Source organism: Alosa sapidissima, chromosome 13 (assembly GCF_018492685.1).
Source record: "Alosa sapidissima isolate fAloSap1 chromosome 13, fAloSap1.pri, whole genome shotgun sequence".
Lineage (NCBI taxonomy): Eukaryota > Metazoa > Chordata > Actinopteri > Clupeiformes > Clupeidae > Alosa > Alosa sapidissima.
Genome location: NC_055969.1, coordinates 27,968,863 through 27,987,241, shown reverse-complemented (window position 1 = coordinate 27,987,241; position 18,379 = coordinate 27,968,863). Strand labels below are relative to the sequence as shown.

General features: G+C 43.7%; 1 protein-coding gene and 1 long non-coding RNA gene across 10 annotated transcripts in view; one reads left to right on the top strand and one right to left on the bottom strand.

Annotated features, from left to right (window-relative positions):
* The first annotated feature begins 1,216 nt into the window (after positions 1-1,216).
* On the top strand, positions 1,217-16,807 carry LOC121680315. Its single transcript, XR_006021650.1, has 3 exons — positions 1,217-1,303; positions 5,551-5,553; positions 16,797-16,807. It is a non-coding gene; the product is annotated as an uncharacterized LOC121680315 (long non-coding RNA).
* Positions 2,088-18,379, bottom strand: part of mapk10 (mitogen-activated protein kinase 10) — a 45,688-nt gene continuing 29,396 nt past the window's right edge. For 3 of the 9 annotated variants that reach the window (XM_042059610.1, XM_042059612.1, XM_042059606.1), the window contains exons 9-14: positions 13,567-13,749; positions 10,464-10,588; positions 9,370-9,396; positions 8,635-8,698; positions 8,230-8,307; positions 2,088-4,019 (exon numbers count right to left, since the gene is read on the bottom strand). In XM_042059610.1, coding sequence (XP_041915544.1) covers positions 3,877-4,019; positions 8,230-8,307; positions 8,635-8,698; positions 9,370-9,396; positions 10,464-10,588; positions 13,567-13,749 — 620 coding nt within the window. In that variant the 3' untranslated portion in view covers positions 2,088-3,876. Of the gene's footprint in view, positions 4,025-8,200; positions 8,308-8,634; positions 8,699-9,369; positions 9,397-10,463; positions 10,589-13,566; positions 13,750-16,446; positions 16,519-18,379 lie in introns of all 9 variants that reach the window. The other 6 variants (XM_042059607.1, XM_042059609.1, XM_042059613.1 and 3 more) reach the window with 6 other exon arrangements.

Below are 18,379 nucleotides of genomic sequence, written 5' to 3'. Positions count from 1 at the left end.
ATCAATTGTTTGATAGGTAAACATGTGTGGTGCTCCTATATTGAGTGATGAAATCAATGCCTTGTTCACACATCTGCTTTTCATCATATTGGTCAAATTAACAGCCAGGATTAGTGCTGCTTTTCCTTCAAAGCAGCATTTCACATTTGCTGTGCAAGACATATGATTTCTACCAGTTCAATACTGGTGGCCATTACTCTCTACAAGAGCATGTGGAACAGGCATGTTCTGTAACATAACTCAACTGCATGATGTTTCCCACCCCCCAGGATACTACAAGATGATGTCTTGTTAATCTTTGAAATATATCTTAAAAAGTCTATTTTTAAAAACGTTTAATCTCTGCCTGTATCACCGCTGAGAGCTGGCATGTTTTGGGGAAAAAATTCCATACCCTGAACAAAAAGGGTGTACAGTAAACCATATAAGAGTGATGGCAGTATGGAATCCCGTTCAGAAAAAAAGTGCCCTGTAAAAAACATATGATCATACATCAAACTCATCACTCATTTATTTCAGTAATTCACAAGACCACTATTTTGTAATGACAGCTATTGTAATTTTTTAAAAAAAGAAAAGAAAACAAGTACAGCGTCCACCCTGTTTTAAAATCTCTTAAGTTCAGTAGCTGCTGCAGAAAGACCTCACTCAACCCTGGAGACCCTTCATAGCGACCCCTCCTCTCTATTGAAGTGTATATCTGTAGTGGGCTTTCAACTGTATGTACATTGACAAATGTGTCTGGAAGCAATTTTGGCAAGTTAGGCGTTACACATTTATAGTGGATTTACATTCTACATTACTAATACTTCTCTAGCTGTTCTGAATGAAGAAAACTCTATAGTATCTACTGTACATCTAAGAAGCCAGTATATTGGTCATGCACTATAAGGAAAGGCATCAGACAAGTTATGGTTGAGTGGTGTCAAATGGTGATGTTCAAGCTGGTATATGCTGCACGAACCACAGCACATGGAAACAGACACAACAGCAGTCTACCTGAGAATCTCTGATAATCACCCTATTATGTGCCAAGACATCGGCGTCTCCTGACCTGTTCTGACATAAACATCCATGACAGAACATAACATACAAAACAAAACAATGCCAATTTATCTGTATTGGACAGCTAGTGTAGTACAACAGCTACCATGACAATTGTATCATCAAAATAAGGTGCAAAAATAAGACTAGTGGGACAGCTTTATTTTGATATACATGAAAAATTAAATATGGCAACTGATTGTCGGGTGATAAAACTGTGCTTTCAGGAGGCAAAGAAAGGGGAAGGGATGTCATACATGTAACTTGCCGTCGCCTAAAATGATGTCTCATCAATCTCATTGTCTGTCATTAACTCATTCATGTTTTCAACTGTGCTTGAGTCTATGATATTTCAATTGATTTGACCTACGGTAGACATCATAGTCAAAGAGAAAAAATAAAAAATTCCATAGCCTATAATGGCACACTTGGAAAGACATTACACTAGAAATAGTAAAGGATTAAATAAGTAGGTGAAACAACACTAATATTAATGATATGACATGTCACATCTGTCAGTGTATAAGTAAGGATGTCATCGCAATGGGAAAACAATATGTAAATACATGAGATTGCATGACAAAGCCAAATTGTAAATTCCATTCATATTTAGAACAAAAACAAACAAACAAACAAACAAACAAGCAAATAAATAAATCATGAGCACTTTATCCCTTTATTAAAATGATTCCATAAATTGTCAAATCAAATGAACAGAAAAAAAAAATAACTTGACTGTGCAGGCCACACTATTGTAAGAAATCCTACAACCTAAACAAGTGGTGTTTGTTTTCAAAGCTGGAGTTCATTAAAGTGTTATGTTAGAGTAACTACATTGTCTGTCATGTAAACCATACAAATGGCATGTGAGGTTTGGTTTGGACTAAAGGAAGGGTGTGGCCATCACATGTGGATGTGGAGGGCTGCAGAGCAATAGAGCCTAGCCAGGCCCCTTCCTCCGCCCCCCCCCCCCCCCACCTCCTCCCCTGTCCACTCAGCACCCTGCTCTCTCTCACCCAATCTCGCCCCCCCCCCCCCACACCGTGCTGCACTGCGCAGCCCCTGCTGCTGCTTAGCTTATAGAATGAGGAAACTGTATCATCTCAAAGGCACTTCCCAAACTCAGGTTCAGTCTTGAGGAATAAATAGCAGATCAATAAATACAAACAAAAGTCCTGTCGAGAAGCTCGACCCCCCCACAATCCCCCCCCCCCCCCCCCCCCCCTCTCTGGTTTTAGGTAGTCAGTCTGGTGGGATTCACAGCAAAGCACACACCACACAAATGAGATGAAATCATAGCAAGGAGTGTGTATGAGAAAACATGGAATGAAAAGCTGTAGTCATCGGAGGTTGAGAGATGAGGTAAATACTTCACTGCCCTGCACTTTCTGTCTGCCCCTACTATACACCAATGAGCGCACACACACACACACACACACACACACACACACACACACACACACACACACACACAAAGACAAACACACACACACACACACACACACACACACACACACACACAAAGACAACACACACACACACACACACACACACACACACACACACACACACACACACACACACACACTCACACAAGAAAGGTGACCACACCTTCATTTTCCTGTCCTTTTCCTTACTGTTACTGTGACACTGAAACTGGACTGACTGCCCTTGTGGGGGGTGTGACGATGCAATGGCATGCAAGGCCGTGGCTCGGCCAGTAGGGGGCACTAATGCCAGTGGGAGTTAACAAACACAAGCAGTGGGCTACTGAAACCATCATGAACCACACTCAGCCAGTGACAGCAACACACACACACACACACACACACACACACACACACACACACACACACACACACACACACACACACACTCCTCCAGCATTCCCTGGTGCTCATCCTCATGTCCATCCATTTGAAGTGAAATCACCCCCCAACCCCACCTGTCCCACCCACCCCACCACTCACACAGTCCGGGCTCACAGGCCCTAAAAGCTCACAGGAGAATATAAACAAAGGGGTGTCTCTACGTAGTTGTCAGAAAAAAAATGAGCTCAGTTTTTTTCTCCCCATCATGCAAGACTACAGGCAAGGTCAACTAAGGTCAAAGCGGTGATGTGGCAAGGTGCGCAATACACACGTCCAATACTGGCCTTCAGTCCCACACAAGAGTATCCTACTGCTGTACAGAGTTACATATATACAAGAAGACATGGGGGGAGTCCTTCAGCACGTAGCCTGGAGCACTCCCCAATAGGAGTCACAAACAAGCACATCAACCTGCTCCAGCCCCGAGGAGGGGCTCACAGATTGGCATTACCATCACAGGGGGAAAAGGAGTGGAGGTCTAGAATATAGTACAGTAGTCATGAATTCAAAAGGCCCACCTTGCCACATCGGAGTGAAGCACAGAAGCTTGCAAGGTATCAGTTATCAGCCAGTCAATTTACACTTTACAGAGAGATGCGTATAATTAGGTTTTTTTTTTTTTTCATTGGATGCCATACAAGGGAGGAGGAGAGAGATAGAAAGCAAAGCAACTACAGGGTTTTATCAATATACATATCAGGTTGTTCTGTTTCGTTACATTAAACATTATTTATACTTTAGAATGAGAATGCAAGCTTGGCATTTTTATTTTTTTTGTTTCTTAATTTCAAATTCTTCGTTTTGTTTTCATCAGCATTAAGTGGTCGTTGCGTGATGGCGATGTCGTTGCTCTTTTTTCCGCTATTTTTGTTTTTCTTCTTGATGTCGATTTCATTTTTTTTTTCATGTGGTTTGCACTTCACCTTCTGAAGAACATGGGGTTGCGCAGGCAGGCGGCTAGTCACCTGCAACACCCGAGGGGTCCTGCGGAGGTCTCCAGGCTGCTGTCGGTGTCGGAGGCGAGGGTCTGGTCGGTGGACATGGAGGAGATATCGTTGACGGAGGAGGAGGGAGGGAGGCTCTCACTGCCATTCACGGCTGCACCTGTGCTAAGGGAAGCAACAGCAGGCGAGGTTACAATGAACAGGGGTGCCCAGCCCAGACGCTCAGACCAGATCTACAACTCATAGATAAACACACAGCAAAGGCTACACACATAGACACACACATGCACCAACACACACACACACACACACACACACACATAAGCACAGACACACAGCACATATGAATACACAATAGGTAGGTAGACTACAGACTAGCACTACGACTGTACACAGACTGAACATGAGCGTGGGAGTTTCATGATGGAGTCCATAGGACGTGTTCCTCTCATTCCATTAAATTGGGTGTTTAGTAAAGAGCAGTGCAATCTGCACCAATTTCACAGAATACAGATAGTGTAGGCCTACATGGAAGTAGCATTTAAGATCAGAACAGTTCGTTTTTTAATAGTTTCCCTAGGGAGAACCATTGAGACTGCAATCACTTCTCAGGGAGCCCTGGAAATAGGCGACATTGGTTTATTTAAGCGTCATTTGCAGTCCAGATACTTACCCTCTATCGACAGTCACTGAATTGGCACATTAAGTGACTATCTTGACCACTCCATTCTAATTCCTACAACCCCTCTTCAGACAGAGTGAGGATCTGCTTTAAGTACGCAGCGTAAGACATGTTGGCCCTTGAGGACCTTGATGGAGAGCTCCTAAGCAGTAGGTATCTATGTGCATTCAAAGTGCCACTCTTCTGTTGTGCCCTTCTGTCCTCTAAAAAAATAATTTGAAATTCCTTGCAGTTCCACATGAGTAGCAGCCCTTGACCACTAGGTGGAGCTGATTTTCTGAGTAAGGAGAACAACAGAAAGAAGAGTCACACCACCAGCACAATTCTTAACAGCTTTCCCCATTCGCCTGACACAGAAAAGCTGTAGTGATGAATAGGGCTATTTTTCCATTCTTTTAACAGATGCCACCGCTACAAGGGCAGATGTTTCATATCATGAAAAGCGCAGGACATGATAAGTGCTCTAGATAAATTCTGCTTCCTTGTGTTCAGCAGAAAGGACCTTTCCTCCTTTGCATAAGAGACAGCGGTCATCCATCTCCACTGTCCAGACTAGCAACCATGCGCCTGGTTTTAATTCAGACCAAATAGCCTCATTCCTCCTGAACTCCAGCAGCAGCAGCAGCAGTGGCACATCATCCTTTCTGAATGACCAAGTCTGGACAGGGCTGCACTCCTACAGCACGAGGCAGGAGGAGTGGACAGGATGAAACCTATCATCTCTATGCTGTCCACATGTCATGTCCACTTCAGAGGCCACTACAGAGGGCTTGAGGAGAGAGACAAAGGGTCAGCTCTTTTGCAAAGTCCAGTGAGGAGGGGCAGACATTTCCTCCGTAGCCGACAGGCTTTTTATTTGCTGTCACACTGCTGCACTCCTTCTACCCATCTTATGTTTCTCCCTCATTTTCTCTCTCTCTCTCCCTCTCTCTCTCTCTCTCTCTCTCTCTCTCTCGTCCCCCACCCCACACATAGTAAAGTCAGACCCTGAAACATGCTCTGCCAGCAGAACGTGATAGTCTGTGAGACAGGCAACTCCGCAGTCCAGAGACCAAAGTAGCCGAAGGGGGGGGGGGCACTCTGCCAGAAGCCAACAAATGAAAGCCAAGAACTGTCCCGTAGCCTTCCGTCCATAAAACGCACATTTATCAGTCATCACGATATTACGGCGCAGGCTTTTGACTTAGTGCTTCTCTGTGGCAAAAAAAGGCGAGTTTAAAGCAAGTCTGAACGGCCTCTCGGCTCAACAGCCCTCTTGAAAGTGAAGATGAGAGGGGCACTGAGGAAGATGAATACTCCACAATGTCCTCTGCCATCCCAGCACTAACTAATGCTGCCATGAATGTCCAGTGCTGCTGAGGCACATGAGAACAGAGAAGACCAGTCAGGGCTGAGAAGAGAGCAGAGAAAAGGAGAGAGAGAGAGAGAGAGAGAGAGAGAGAGAAAGAGAGAGAGAGAGAGAGAGAGAGAAAGAGAGAGAGAGAAGAGAGAGAATGAGAACAAGAGGGAGAGAGAGAGTAGAGTATGAACATTGCCGAACTAAAATAATCACTTTTGCTTATAGGAATATTAATGATTAGCCATTTGGACAAAGGACATCTCTCGTGGCCGAGGCAGAGAACAGCTCTCCCTAGTCTATGTGTGCAGCTGCACCAGACACTTGTTTAAGAAGCACTCTACCAGCCAAGCCAAGCCCCTCCATCATCCTAAAAGGAGGTCAGCATTGATTGCAGGACATATTTTTTCCCCTTCTTACACTGACACCAAGAAAAGAAATCAAGGCTTACCAGAGCACTATGCTACATCAACCAACGCCAATTTGTCAACAGCCTGGTAGTTAGATTTATGAAGCATAGGCCTACACATGGGACTGAATATGTCTTCCTCCAATATCCCTCTGCAGACAGGTATCAGCTGAGTCTACAGGTCAGTGGTGAACCCCCACGCCTCAGGCTGTGCGAGTGGTGCTAGCCTACCCTTATCAAATGTACCTTCATCTAGAGCAACCACTGTGTTAAGTATAGATTTCCAGTCATGCAGCTTTTTTCAGCCTAGCCAGGGCAATTATAATCTGTAGGCCAAATGTATACATACACACACAGACACACACAGACACACAGACACACACACACACACACACACACGCACACACACACACACGCACACAGACACACACACACACACACGCACACGCACACACACGCACACAGACACACACAGACACACACACACACACACACACACACACACACACACACACACACACACACACACACACACACACACACACACACACACACACACACACACAGTACAGGAGTGAAATACTGCCGTGCCACACAAGGGCTCTCCAACTGCATTGCGTATGCTCTCCTCAGCACAAGTGCTACCCATCTGTTTAATTGAAAAGAACAAGGAGAGGGGAGGAAGAGAGAGAAAGAGTGAAATAGATATATACCGACAGACAGAGAGAGAGAGAGAGAGAGAGAGAGAGAGAGAGAGATGAAAGACAATGCAGATTAAATGTCCCAAGACTACTAAGCGAGAAAGCAGTTTATTCATTGTCTCTTTTGAAAGATTTTTTTCATCCTTGCTCTGTGCTCAGAGGAATGTGTCTGAGGGGAGAATGCTGAGACCGAGCCTCCTGTAAACACTGACAGCAGCAGCAGCAGCAGCAGCAGCAGCAGCAGTAGCCTTTCAATCGACTTTCCTCCGTCTGAGCTGCTGAAATTTTGGAGAGCAGCCATGCAATGCACCCCTCTGTCCTGCAAAGCAGTACACTGCCCTCCACTGGCCATAGCCCAGAATGCAGGACCATTAATCAGATCTGCCTGCCTTCTTTGAGTAGCCTAATGTATCACCACCACCGCATCACCAAACCTCTACACTTCAGCTGATACGCTGAATCAAATCTCTTTCACAGCACATCCATGGCCAAGTGGACCATAGATAAGACCAATTTCTGTCCTGTGGCTCAACTGTAACTTGCCGTCAACATGAATCAATATATTCAAAGTTTCCTTTTTTTTTAGATGCACCCATTTTGAATGTATGGCTAGGGTCTCTCCTAGCTTCAACTGAATACTGAATACTGTTGTGCTAGATGAACCAATTGGTTTCCAGTTAGGAGCTACAGTAAATGAATGGCAGTGCCCTTTGGTATCAAGGGAAACATCCGATGGACTCCAACATTTAACATGAAATACATACACACACATACCAGTGCAATACAGTACAATATAAGCTCAATACACAAAACATATTTTATCCATTTAAAGCTAGTTTGAAGAGCAACTAACAGAAAATATATTTTACATAGAGATACTTATTACAAATTGCAAAATGTATTCTTGTCTCAATGAAAGGCAGTTAATTGATATCAATTACATATAATTCATATGTAATGACTACATCATACTTGACTACATCATATTAATAATACATTACAATAAACATTATGTAAATAATTATACACATGCCTATGCAGAATTTCTTATTTTATACTAAAACGTCTGAAACCATTAACAACATCTAGAAGTGCCTACAGTATAGTTAGCGTTGTCCCACATCAAACAAAATGGGGAGACAAGGACAAATGGGAACACACAATGGTTGTCTCTGGTACACGTGAAACCCAATTATTGTTTAAAGTGACTTACAGAGGGATTAGGTTATGCACTGAGAGTACCTGAAGGAGAGGGCTGTCCCTTCACCACTCCATTCTTCATTCTCTCCTCAAAGTTCATCACCTCTTTGTAGATTAGCTCTGAAAGAGGCACATTGAGCAATACAAGGCTGGTTTGTACAGAGAAGGAACTGAGGAAAATAAATCCATATTTCACAGTCATGTCAACACACCCGGCATGTCTCATTCTTTTTTGCATGCTATACTGGGGTGCTATCGGTGAGCACCCTGTTTTGCTACTCTGCACGAAAGATTGATTTAACAATTAAAAGTAGATGTATTTCATAACTGTACTGTATCTGAAAAAAAATAATAGAAGATATACTTTAATGATGGGTCAAGATATTACATTACCGATTACTGGTATATTCTATAGAGCATTTTGTGGGATGTGAAATGGAGGTTTACCTTTCCATTCATCAATGGAGTGTTCTCTTTCATCCAATTGCTTGTCATAGATCTGTGGAGGGGGCTGTGAGGAGAGACATGGACAAAGGGAGAGAGGCTCTTTACATTTCTGAAGTGACTTGCTCTGACATATTACAACTTCATCTTACATGAAATATTTATTTAAAAACAGTGTTAAATTGATTTTCAGATGTCCTAGGTTTCCATGGTTTCAGTTCAATCAGGCAGGCAGCATAACTGCTGACAGCATGCTATTTTAAAACAGTGAACAAATGGTCACAAACAATGCAATGCAATGGAATGCTATTAAACGGCTCAGTGCTTGTCTGTTTTGCACTTAGAAAACATTCTATTTTCTCTATTTTCTGGTGGATGCAGTGCAACACACCTGGACATATGAGGAAGATATTAGTACCACCTAAATGGAATTGTGCAATAGTGTATGTACACCGAGTTAAGCCATTATTGTTTTCCTTTACATGTTATGGGAGATATTTTAAGCATATTAAGCATATTTGCCCATGACTATTACATTTTGGACAACCTGGAAATCACTATAACAGACAAAATATGAGGTGTGACTTCTACTGTAGGGGAAGGAAGATATTAAAAAAGATGTAATGTTATAGAAGAAACTGAGGAATGAGAAAAAGATGGAGGGATAAGGACAGGAGGAAGAAAAGAAAGTGAGGAGCCTGCAGATGATACAGTTCATTTGGAGCAGTTATTATTTACCACTGATATTTGGAAGAGATCTCGCCCCTTCATCAGCAAATGAGTGATAGAGAAAGGGAGAAAACAGCAGAGGTGTTCAGGGAAACGGCCAATGGTAATGTTAAGATCATAAAACATGCCTAGTGTGCTCATCATCATTTACCAAACCTTGCTCATATCACAGTGTGTCAGTTTGGCTAGGATCAACTTTAAGAAATATTGTTAAAAAATATTGTTCCACAACATAATGCGGCATGCTATTAATGGAATCTATAAACACAAGCCAATACCAGATGTTAACAGACAGATTAAGATTGTTACTCAGACATACACAGTTAATGTTTGTTCTCATGGTGAGAATGTGTGATTAAATCATTTCAAATGTCCAATCAAAAAGGCTACTGATGGTGTACTGTAGAAGATTAATGGCCAAACACCACCTATATGCACAGTATGTATAACGCTATGGTCATCACATAGGACAGGCTACCAAAGGGCCTGTCCACCCTCAGTCATCTCCTACTGATGAAGGTTTCCAGATGTCTACTACACCCTCAGATAAGTGAGGAGATGGTAAATAATAACACTGCTCTACGAGTGGGGGAGTGAGTGTGTGTGTGTGAAGGTATGACCTATCTGGACATGTCAGTGTGCATGATAGTGTGTGTGTGTGTGTGTGTGTGTATGTGTATGTGTGTAGTTGTGAGGCCCTCTGTGTACTGTGCATTAATATCAGATTCTTAATTTGACAATTGATCATTATGAATTAACCATTATTAATTCTTTACAATTGAGTGGAACTAAACATGTAGGTGCAGAGTGGCAATAATGATCATTCCATGAGGGCAAACACAAAAAAGAAAACAGTCAACGCAACAAAACATGAGATGAGAGTTACAAAACAAAACACTTAACATACTGATGCACTGATGATGTTTTATCATGTAACAGTAAGTGGCACCAAATGCCAAAATACAGGTGTATACAAACAAATACAGCATGTTCATACAAATGATTACTTCAGCAGTGATACTAAGTAGACTAAGTAAGTAAATTAAGACACAGAGCCACCAGCTGAGCAAGAGCTGCATCCAGGAAGATTAATCAATACTCACAGCCTCCACCTCAGATGGGTCGTACCACACATTGATGTAGGGGTGCTGTAAGGCTTCATCCACTGATATCCGCTTGGCAGGATCAATAATCAGCATCTTAGACAGCAGGTCTCGAGCCTGGCTCGCTGCAGGTGGGGAGCAGGAGAGAGAGAGAGAGAGAGAGAGAGAGAGAGAGAGAGAGAGAGAGAGAGAGAACTCAGACAGTGCTCAGTCTATGAGATCATCATTAATCTAGTGCCTTGACACTGTGTGTGTGTGTGTGTGTGGATATGGGAATTTGGTGTTTGAGTATGTGCATCTGCACAGGAGGGAACATGATGAACACTTTGTTTACTACATAAAACACAGACTGTAGATTTGAAAGGAATCCTGCTGGAAAATGTATAAGCTGGGATTTGTCAAACCTGAGGCGTATAACCATCTTAGAAAAAGAAAGTAGAAAAAGCATCTTGAATCTATCATGGAGCTCACAGCAATTCTTTTCTCCTCTTCTGTCTAGACTTTAACTTGCGGGAGAGTGACATGCATATTTTTCATCCCTCTCTCTCTCCCTCTCTCTCTCTCTCCTTTCCCCTCCTCTCATGTCTCCTCCTCTCCCAGTGTGATTTCCCTCCTACGTCCTGTCAGGCTATATATAGCCCTGTTAGTAACAGGCAAGCTTCCCTCATCGTCCAGGCGTCAGTGCGACAGCAGCGAGAGCACACGCAACCCGACCGCCTCCAAAATGGCGTCTCCTCTGAGTCACTAAGGCAGACTGTGGCAACACATATCCCCTCTAGAGACACACACACACACACACACACACACACACACACACACACACACAAACACATGCTGAGTTCCTGCTCTCTCCCCGCTCCTGTCTTTTTTCCTCCCTCTTCTCCTCCTCCTCTCTTCCCATCCTCCTCCTACACCTCCTCCTCCCCACAGTGATGCTCTCGCTACCATGGCATCCGAGCATCTCGGACGCGGTGGGTGAGTTCCGGTAACAGCCACGTCTCCACAGGGGGACCCAGGCAGCCGGAACACACGAGCGCGCCATAGCACCATAGCATCAGGGTGCTCGCCTTCAGCTCTCATGTTGAATCAGCAACAGTACGATCCAGAGTGAGATTCATTATCTTGAGGGGATCTTTTTATATCCCGTTTTGAAGAGTGGGTGCACACATCCAAAGTAAAGTTTTTCTGCAGGTGCCAGACAATAGTATCAGACAGTAGAAAAAGTGTGGTCTGCACACTGCAACTGCTCCAAAATAATAAATTAATAAAGTTTATATTTTGGAGCAGTTGCAGTGTGCAGACCACACTTTTTCTACTATCTTTTTATATCCCCACCAGACTTGGAATTTCACCATTCTGGGGGCAAGGCCACTTGGCCTTCAGTTGGGCATATTTGGTGGGGGGCACAAAGGCCACATGTCAGGGCACCAAGGCCAAAGTTAACTATACAGTAGTAGGCTATAAAAATGATCAAAGTTGTATTTAGCCTATTCACTGCAATAGACCTGCATGCATCACTGTATGAAACATTACAAAAACATGAAACATGACATATTACATATAACTGTAAATCATCTGATCATCTAATAAAAACAGATATCTAGGCTATATATAAAATTTATTTTATATTTGGCCTGCTATGAAATCATGTATTGAACAATTTAAATTTAAGCACAGCTCAGCTTTAAGAAACTCAAATAGCCAAGATGCATGCTTAGCATTTTGTGATCATTAAGGCTACTTTCACAAACACTTAGTCAGCTGTCCTCTGATTTACCAATATCTAGGCGATATTTGTAACATTTATTTTGTATTTGGCCCGTTATGAAATCATGTGGAACAATTTAAACACATTGTAAAACTTAAAGCCCAAATTTGGAGACATCCATGCATGTTGAAATTTACTGCAAATTCAAAACTGGATTACTCTGGAACGGCTAACTATACAGGGGACTGCTTTACACCTTTGTGTTCGGTAAGGTCTGCTGTTTATTCTGATATGTGGTTTGTCATGTGTTAAAAGAAGGGTTCGTGAAGTATTCCACCGAGATGAATGGGTAGGGAGATCATGGACGCAAAACCTTCAGTAGAATGTATGATTAAATTGAATTATATTATTTACTTTTCTCGCGAACCGTTCAACACAGCAATTATCGGCTAACATCGTTTAAAAGCTGAGAAAAAGCTCTTTCATGTGATACTTGTGATGTCTGTGTGATGAATAGGCTACTTCTCAAATAGTAGTTCAACTGAGAAGAATGGGTGAATTTAGACGCACTTTCTTTCTTGCGCTGTCACTTTCTCCACTGCGTAAAAGACTACATTAATTTGCGCTGTGAATGCTAAGATTATTTTACAATATTACAGGCCACAGGCTAAATAAAAATTATATAGGCCTAGCTATTAGTAGGACACAAAGCAGAATATAGAAAGAAGGGGGCACCATGGCCACCGTGGCCTGTAAACCTATGATTTTCAAAGGGCTTCACGGCCAACGCAAGGGGCTACGACGGCCATGGCCGTCGTGGCCGCCGTGAAATTCCTACGCTGATCCCCACACATACGAGCCGTCGTTATAAAGGGTTATGATTTAGTTTTGTGCAAATGGAGGAGGCCATGGGTTGTTTAACGTTTACTTATGATGCCTGCTTTCCTGGAAGGAATGAGTTTCGGTGAGCAATTTCACTGTAAAGACTCTCCAGTCACCTCCTGTGGCCTTCAATCAGCCACAGTCCTCGTGAGCCAGCTTTATGGGAGCTCACTTTCATCATAAACCGCCAGAAAATTATAGCATTCTCCTCTCCAGGGCATACAAGCATGCACAAACACATTCACACACACACACACACACACGCACACGCACACACACACACACACACACATACACATCCTGATGTAGCAGATGGAATTTTGATGGGTGTAATCTAAGCGTGACTAACAATATTTCCCTACATGTTTTGAATGAGAGTGGTAAGGTCTTAGAGACCTTAACTGAAGGCACCCATATACATGCAAAACACAGACATGCTATGCACACAGAATAAATCACACACACACACACACACACACACACACACACACACACACACACACACACACTTACCTTTGAGTTTGTTGTGCTCAGAGTCTGCAGGGAACAAGCAGTCGGGGAAGAGCTTGGGGAAGGTGAGGCCTGCGTATTTGGGCCTGTTCTCCACGTAGTTGCGCACGGTTGGCTGCAGCTTCTTCATGAACTCTGGCGACGGCGTGCCCAGCTGCTCGATCACCTTGTTCCACTGGTCGATGTCTGAGAAAGGCTTAGCTGAGGAAAATGCAAGCAGTACTGACCAAGCTCACTACCACTGAATGCTGACCCACTTAACCCAGCCCGAGTAGCCCTGTTTCCTCATGTGGCCGAGGGGGATGGGAGATATTGTGTGGTACAGAGCTTGACATGATGGACTTGGCCCATCTAAACTAAATGGCATAAGTCTAAACTTGCTGTGTGATACTTAATGGCATTCCCTTGCAGTTCCATCTCTTCTTTCACAAACCATTTACAAACTAAAATGTAATTAAAAGGAAAAACAGAGAATAATGACTCTCTATTAAAGGAAACTGTTTGTCACGGTTTATAAAAGTTCATCAGGCCAAAGTTGGTTTGCCATTTCCATGCTTAGGCAGTTTGTAAAGTGTTCTTGGACTATTAGCAGCCAAATACCCTCACAAGTCACACACACACACACACACACACACACACACACACACACACACACACACACACACACACACAAAGATGGCTACCTCAAAGGCTTGATGTCAGTGGTTAGCCCGGAGCAATTTCACATCCAATCAGTATTCAGGGATTTCAGCAGAGTAGGCACTTCCATCACAAGAGAAGGTGGGCTTGACTGCAGACTGATGCAGCCTTTAGAGGCACACTCTCAGGGACATCGCAACATGAGAGGCTTCACAGCAGAGCCTTAGAGACAAGTGTTTGGTGCGCTGTCCCTAACAGAACACATTGCATGTCAAGAAGCAAAGTTATGACAGAGGAGGGCCGCTGCCGATTCTGTTCACAATGAGGGGCATTTTGAGGCACTCAACAGGCTGGATTCTGCATCATCCATCACCCTGATGAGCCCTGCACAGGGAGAAGGTCAGGGCATGTAATCAAACAAACAGAGCACACAGACCACATACACACACACACACACACAGACACACACACACACACACACACACACACACACACAGACACACACACACACACACACACACACACACACACACTCATAAACAATTCATCAAACAAAACTGGCACAATGTTTATCCTCTTCCCAGGGATACGCCTTTGATTTTAGAAAAGATTTGTCACACATTCGGCCATTCAATTATGGGGCGATGAATAGCCCTGGGGCTACAAACAAGGTCATGTACACAGCCAAATCAGGACTGGACGGCAGCTCTGTTGGCCAACATGTGCTTGTCAACAAACACAGTGGCGGTGCGGGCATTGGCAAATCTACATAATTCTTATACCCACAGCGTGTGATGGATTCCAAGTGAAGCAGAAATGGCCTTGTAAAAAGCCACATGCTCAATTTAATCTAGCCTCCATTTCAGGGGCTTTTTTTTTCACTTGATAATCAGGTGGAGTCCATGAAGCAGCATTTCAGCTCAGGTCCTGGTGACCTATTTCTCGCTTTCATTAGCAGCTGGGCTGACCCAGGTGAGCCCCGTGACCAGCAGGGGAAACTGGGCCGCGTCCAGGACTGCGCTCCTCTCCCGGACTCATCTGCAATGCTAATGTGGAGACCGCGGAGGCGGCGACTGGGAAAAAGAGGGCTTTTTAAAAGCCGCTTTTGTGACGAAGTTTTCAGGCTTCACGCCTTTTAAGAAATCTCCCAGAGTTCTTAGGGAGCCTCCGACAATTGTGTGCCATGTCGGGGGCTACCCGTGTCGCTCGTAAGCGGCACAGTCCTGCTGGTGGAACAGATTTTAATTGCACCCCTGCTCTGAAATATGTCCTAATTAACACCTGAAATACAGTATGCTATTAAAATTAGGGCCATCTCCCAGGTGAGGGGATATAAAAAAGAATGCACATTCATGAGATCTTTAGCACACTCTGCCACCAAGCAACAAAGGCACCACAAAGGAGAAGGAGTATCCTTTAAATTGCCTTCTATGATCACATAGAATACACAAGGAGATCCATTACAGTCATCTTGTGCATTCTTAAATCGCTGAGCCCACAATCATGAAATGGGAAAGTAGAATAAGATTGCAAACTGGGTTTGGAGTCAATAGAAATCTCGGAGCCACATCCAGCAATCTCAAAGAGATGCTTAGCAACAAAGAGAGTGAGACCATGAGGTGGGGGTTGGAGCTGAGGTAGCCTAGCTACCCTTGGGGCGTCATGTGACAGACACCCCCCCCCCCAAATATATTCTCACAGTGGGGTGCCAGTTCAAACGGACGCCAGGGCATCCCGGAACTCATTACCTCATCCTCACGGAACGCCATTTTCCCCTCCTTTGTCTTTGGGAAGCCCAGTCAATGCAGGAAAAAGAACAGAAAAACAGCATCCGGGAGCATTCATGCTATTCATCTGTCAATTTTTAGTTTTACTCCCCTCCCTCGCTTCTTACTATGGACTGTGCAATGTCTTTGAGATAAGAAGAAAGAAATGCAAATATAAAATATAAAAATTTATACAAAATATAAAAATGCATTTAAAATATAAAAAGCACATATTTCAGTATATGTATTGTCTTTGCCTCTGAATAGATTTGTCATATTTATCAAAGCTGCTATTTCATTGAAATACACTATGTTACAGCGGAGTAAAAAATGATTTTTAACTCTTGTCAATAAATCATATTATCTGTTTCAAATATCTAAGCTGTTTTTGGCTTTTGAGGGTCAACATCACCTTAGTGAGAGCACAGATGTGGATGATGTCACTGATGGTGAAGGGTGATTCAGGTGGCAAGGATACGGTCGGTGCCTGGAAACAGCACAGTGCCTCTTATCACCTCTCCAAAGATGCAGCCTACTGACCACATGTCCACTGCAACCACAGCCACAGAGTGTGCAGACATTACACACCCACTCAAACACACCCACCCACACACACACACACACACACACACACACACTTACACACACACACACACACACACACACAAACACAGGAAGCACCTTCCATACATGTACCATTACAGTACATATGTCATTCCCGTATACAGACACACACATACTCACAAACAAACACACTCATAAACTCACACAAGCATCGCCTGTGCAAACACACCACGCAAAGGCGTCAGAGTTGTGAACGTCATGTAGATGTCATCCGTGCTGATATAACTGAACCCGTTTGCCTGATTCAGTGAGTCACTAGCCAGCATCCTGTTATCATACTGCTCCCTGCGTCCTCATGATTAGCCTTCTCTCCCCTCTGTCTGCCTGCACATTACTCAGAGCTGGGAAGAGTCATTATTTTAAAGTTATTCATTCCCTGCACCTCAAAGATTGCATTATTTGTACCACCATGGGTGGCAGAATTGAAATAAAATGAAACAGTAGTACATTATTATAATTATAATAATAAACCCTCTCTTCACATTGGAAGCCTACACCCTTGACAACAGCTCAGGAACCAGTGGAAATCATTTCCCCGTATAATGTTCACCTGGGTGAATGCTTGTGCACCTCGGCCTTAACAGGGGAAATGTTCTGTTCTGTACCACTCTGTTCAGGGTATTCTTATTACGTTTAGTCTCCTGGCAACCTTTCAGACTAAGAAATCATGGCCACTGCTGAGTCAATGCCTCATTGCAGAGCCAGGCTTAGCAGCACAATCAAGCCTTCCTTCACAAAGCACTGAAGGCCACAGTACTGCAGGCTACCGTAAGTCAGAGAGTTAGCCAATAGAGTTAAAGAGTTTAGAGTTATGGGGGATTAATGACTTAAACAGAGCGCGCAGTGAGATTTGCTTTGTGTTTATCAGTACCTAAGAAGCCCACAATAAGCCATGTTAGTCCACAGATCAATGCAGCTAGAGCCCAGATGCAATAAAAGAATAGACAGAGAGGAAGTAGACAAATGACAATCCTTACCCTAGTCCCTTAATGAACTAATCAGTCTTCTGTCTGCCATTTAGCTTTCAGGGAAGCAATTTCTGTCTTGTGTAGTGGGAGTACCAGTGTTAGCATCATGAAAATACACTTCAGGGAGATGAGCCAATGCCACATGCAGACTCACACACGTCTCTGTGTTGATTTGTATGGAATACTGTTATGGCAGGACAGATCTATCCATCTTCAACAGTTTTCATGGGTATCATGTGAGGATTCATTAGATGATATTTTTCCATTTTATTTGTCATTTTTGAGATGTTTTCACCAAAGCTTCAACTACTCAGGTAGTCGTGATGACTGCTGGAGAGAGAACCTGTTTACTGCCTCCCTGTGCCTCACCCACCGAGCTCTAAAACTCTAATTAACGGCACACGCTGCTCCATGGGGAGAGGGTAGAAGCTACCCTCCCTGTGAAGTGTAACCGGGGGCTTATGGTTCATGACCTCAGAATGTGTGGAGGCTCGCCAGGAGAGGGGTTCCGGAACCTTCCCCAATTAGATGACTCATAAATATTCCGATGAGCAGAGAGATGCTCGGTGTCAACAAGGGGATGGGAAATTAGCCGGAGAGTGGGAGTTATCCACGGCGCTATCGGGAGTGTTTAACCAAACAAGAGAAGGCTGTGAACTGTGCACATCCATCATGGGGACAGAACTGCATCAGGATAAGAAGACACAAAAGGGCTTAGGGCGCTCAGGAGACTTCAGAAAATTACTTGCTCAGGTGCTCTTCTGCGACGGGTGAAGTGAGAATCCAAAGAAAAAAGAGTTTGCAGAGGCACTCTGAGGT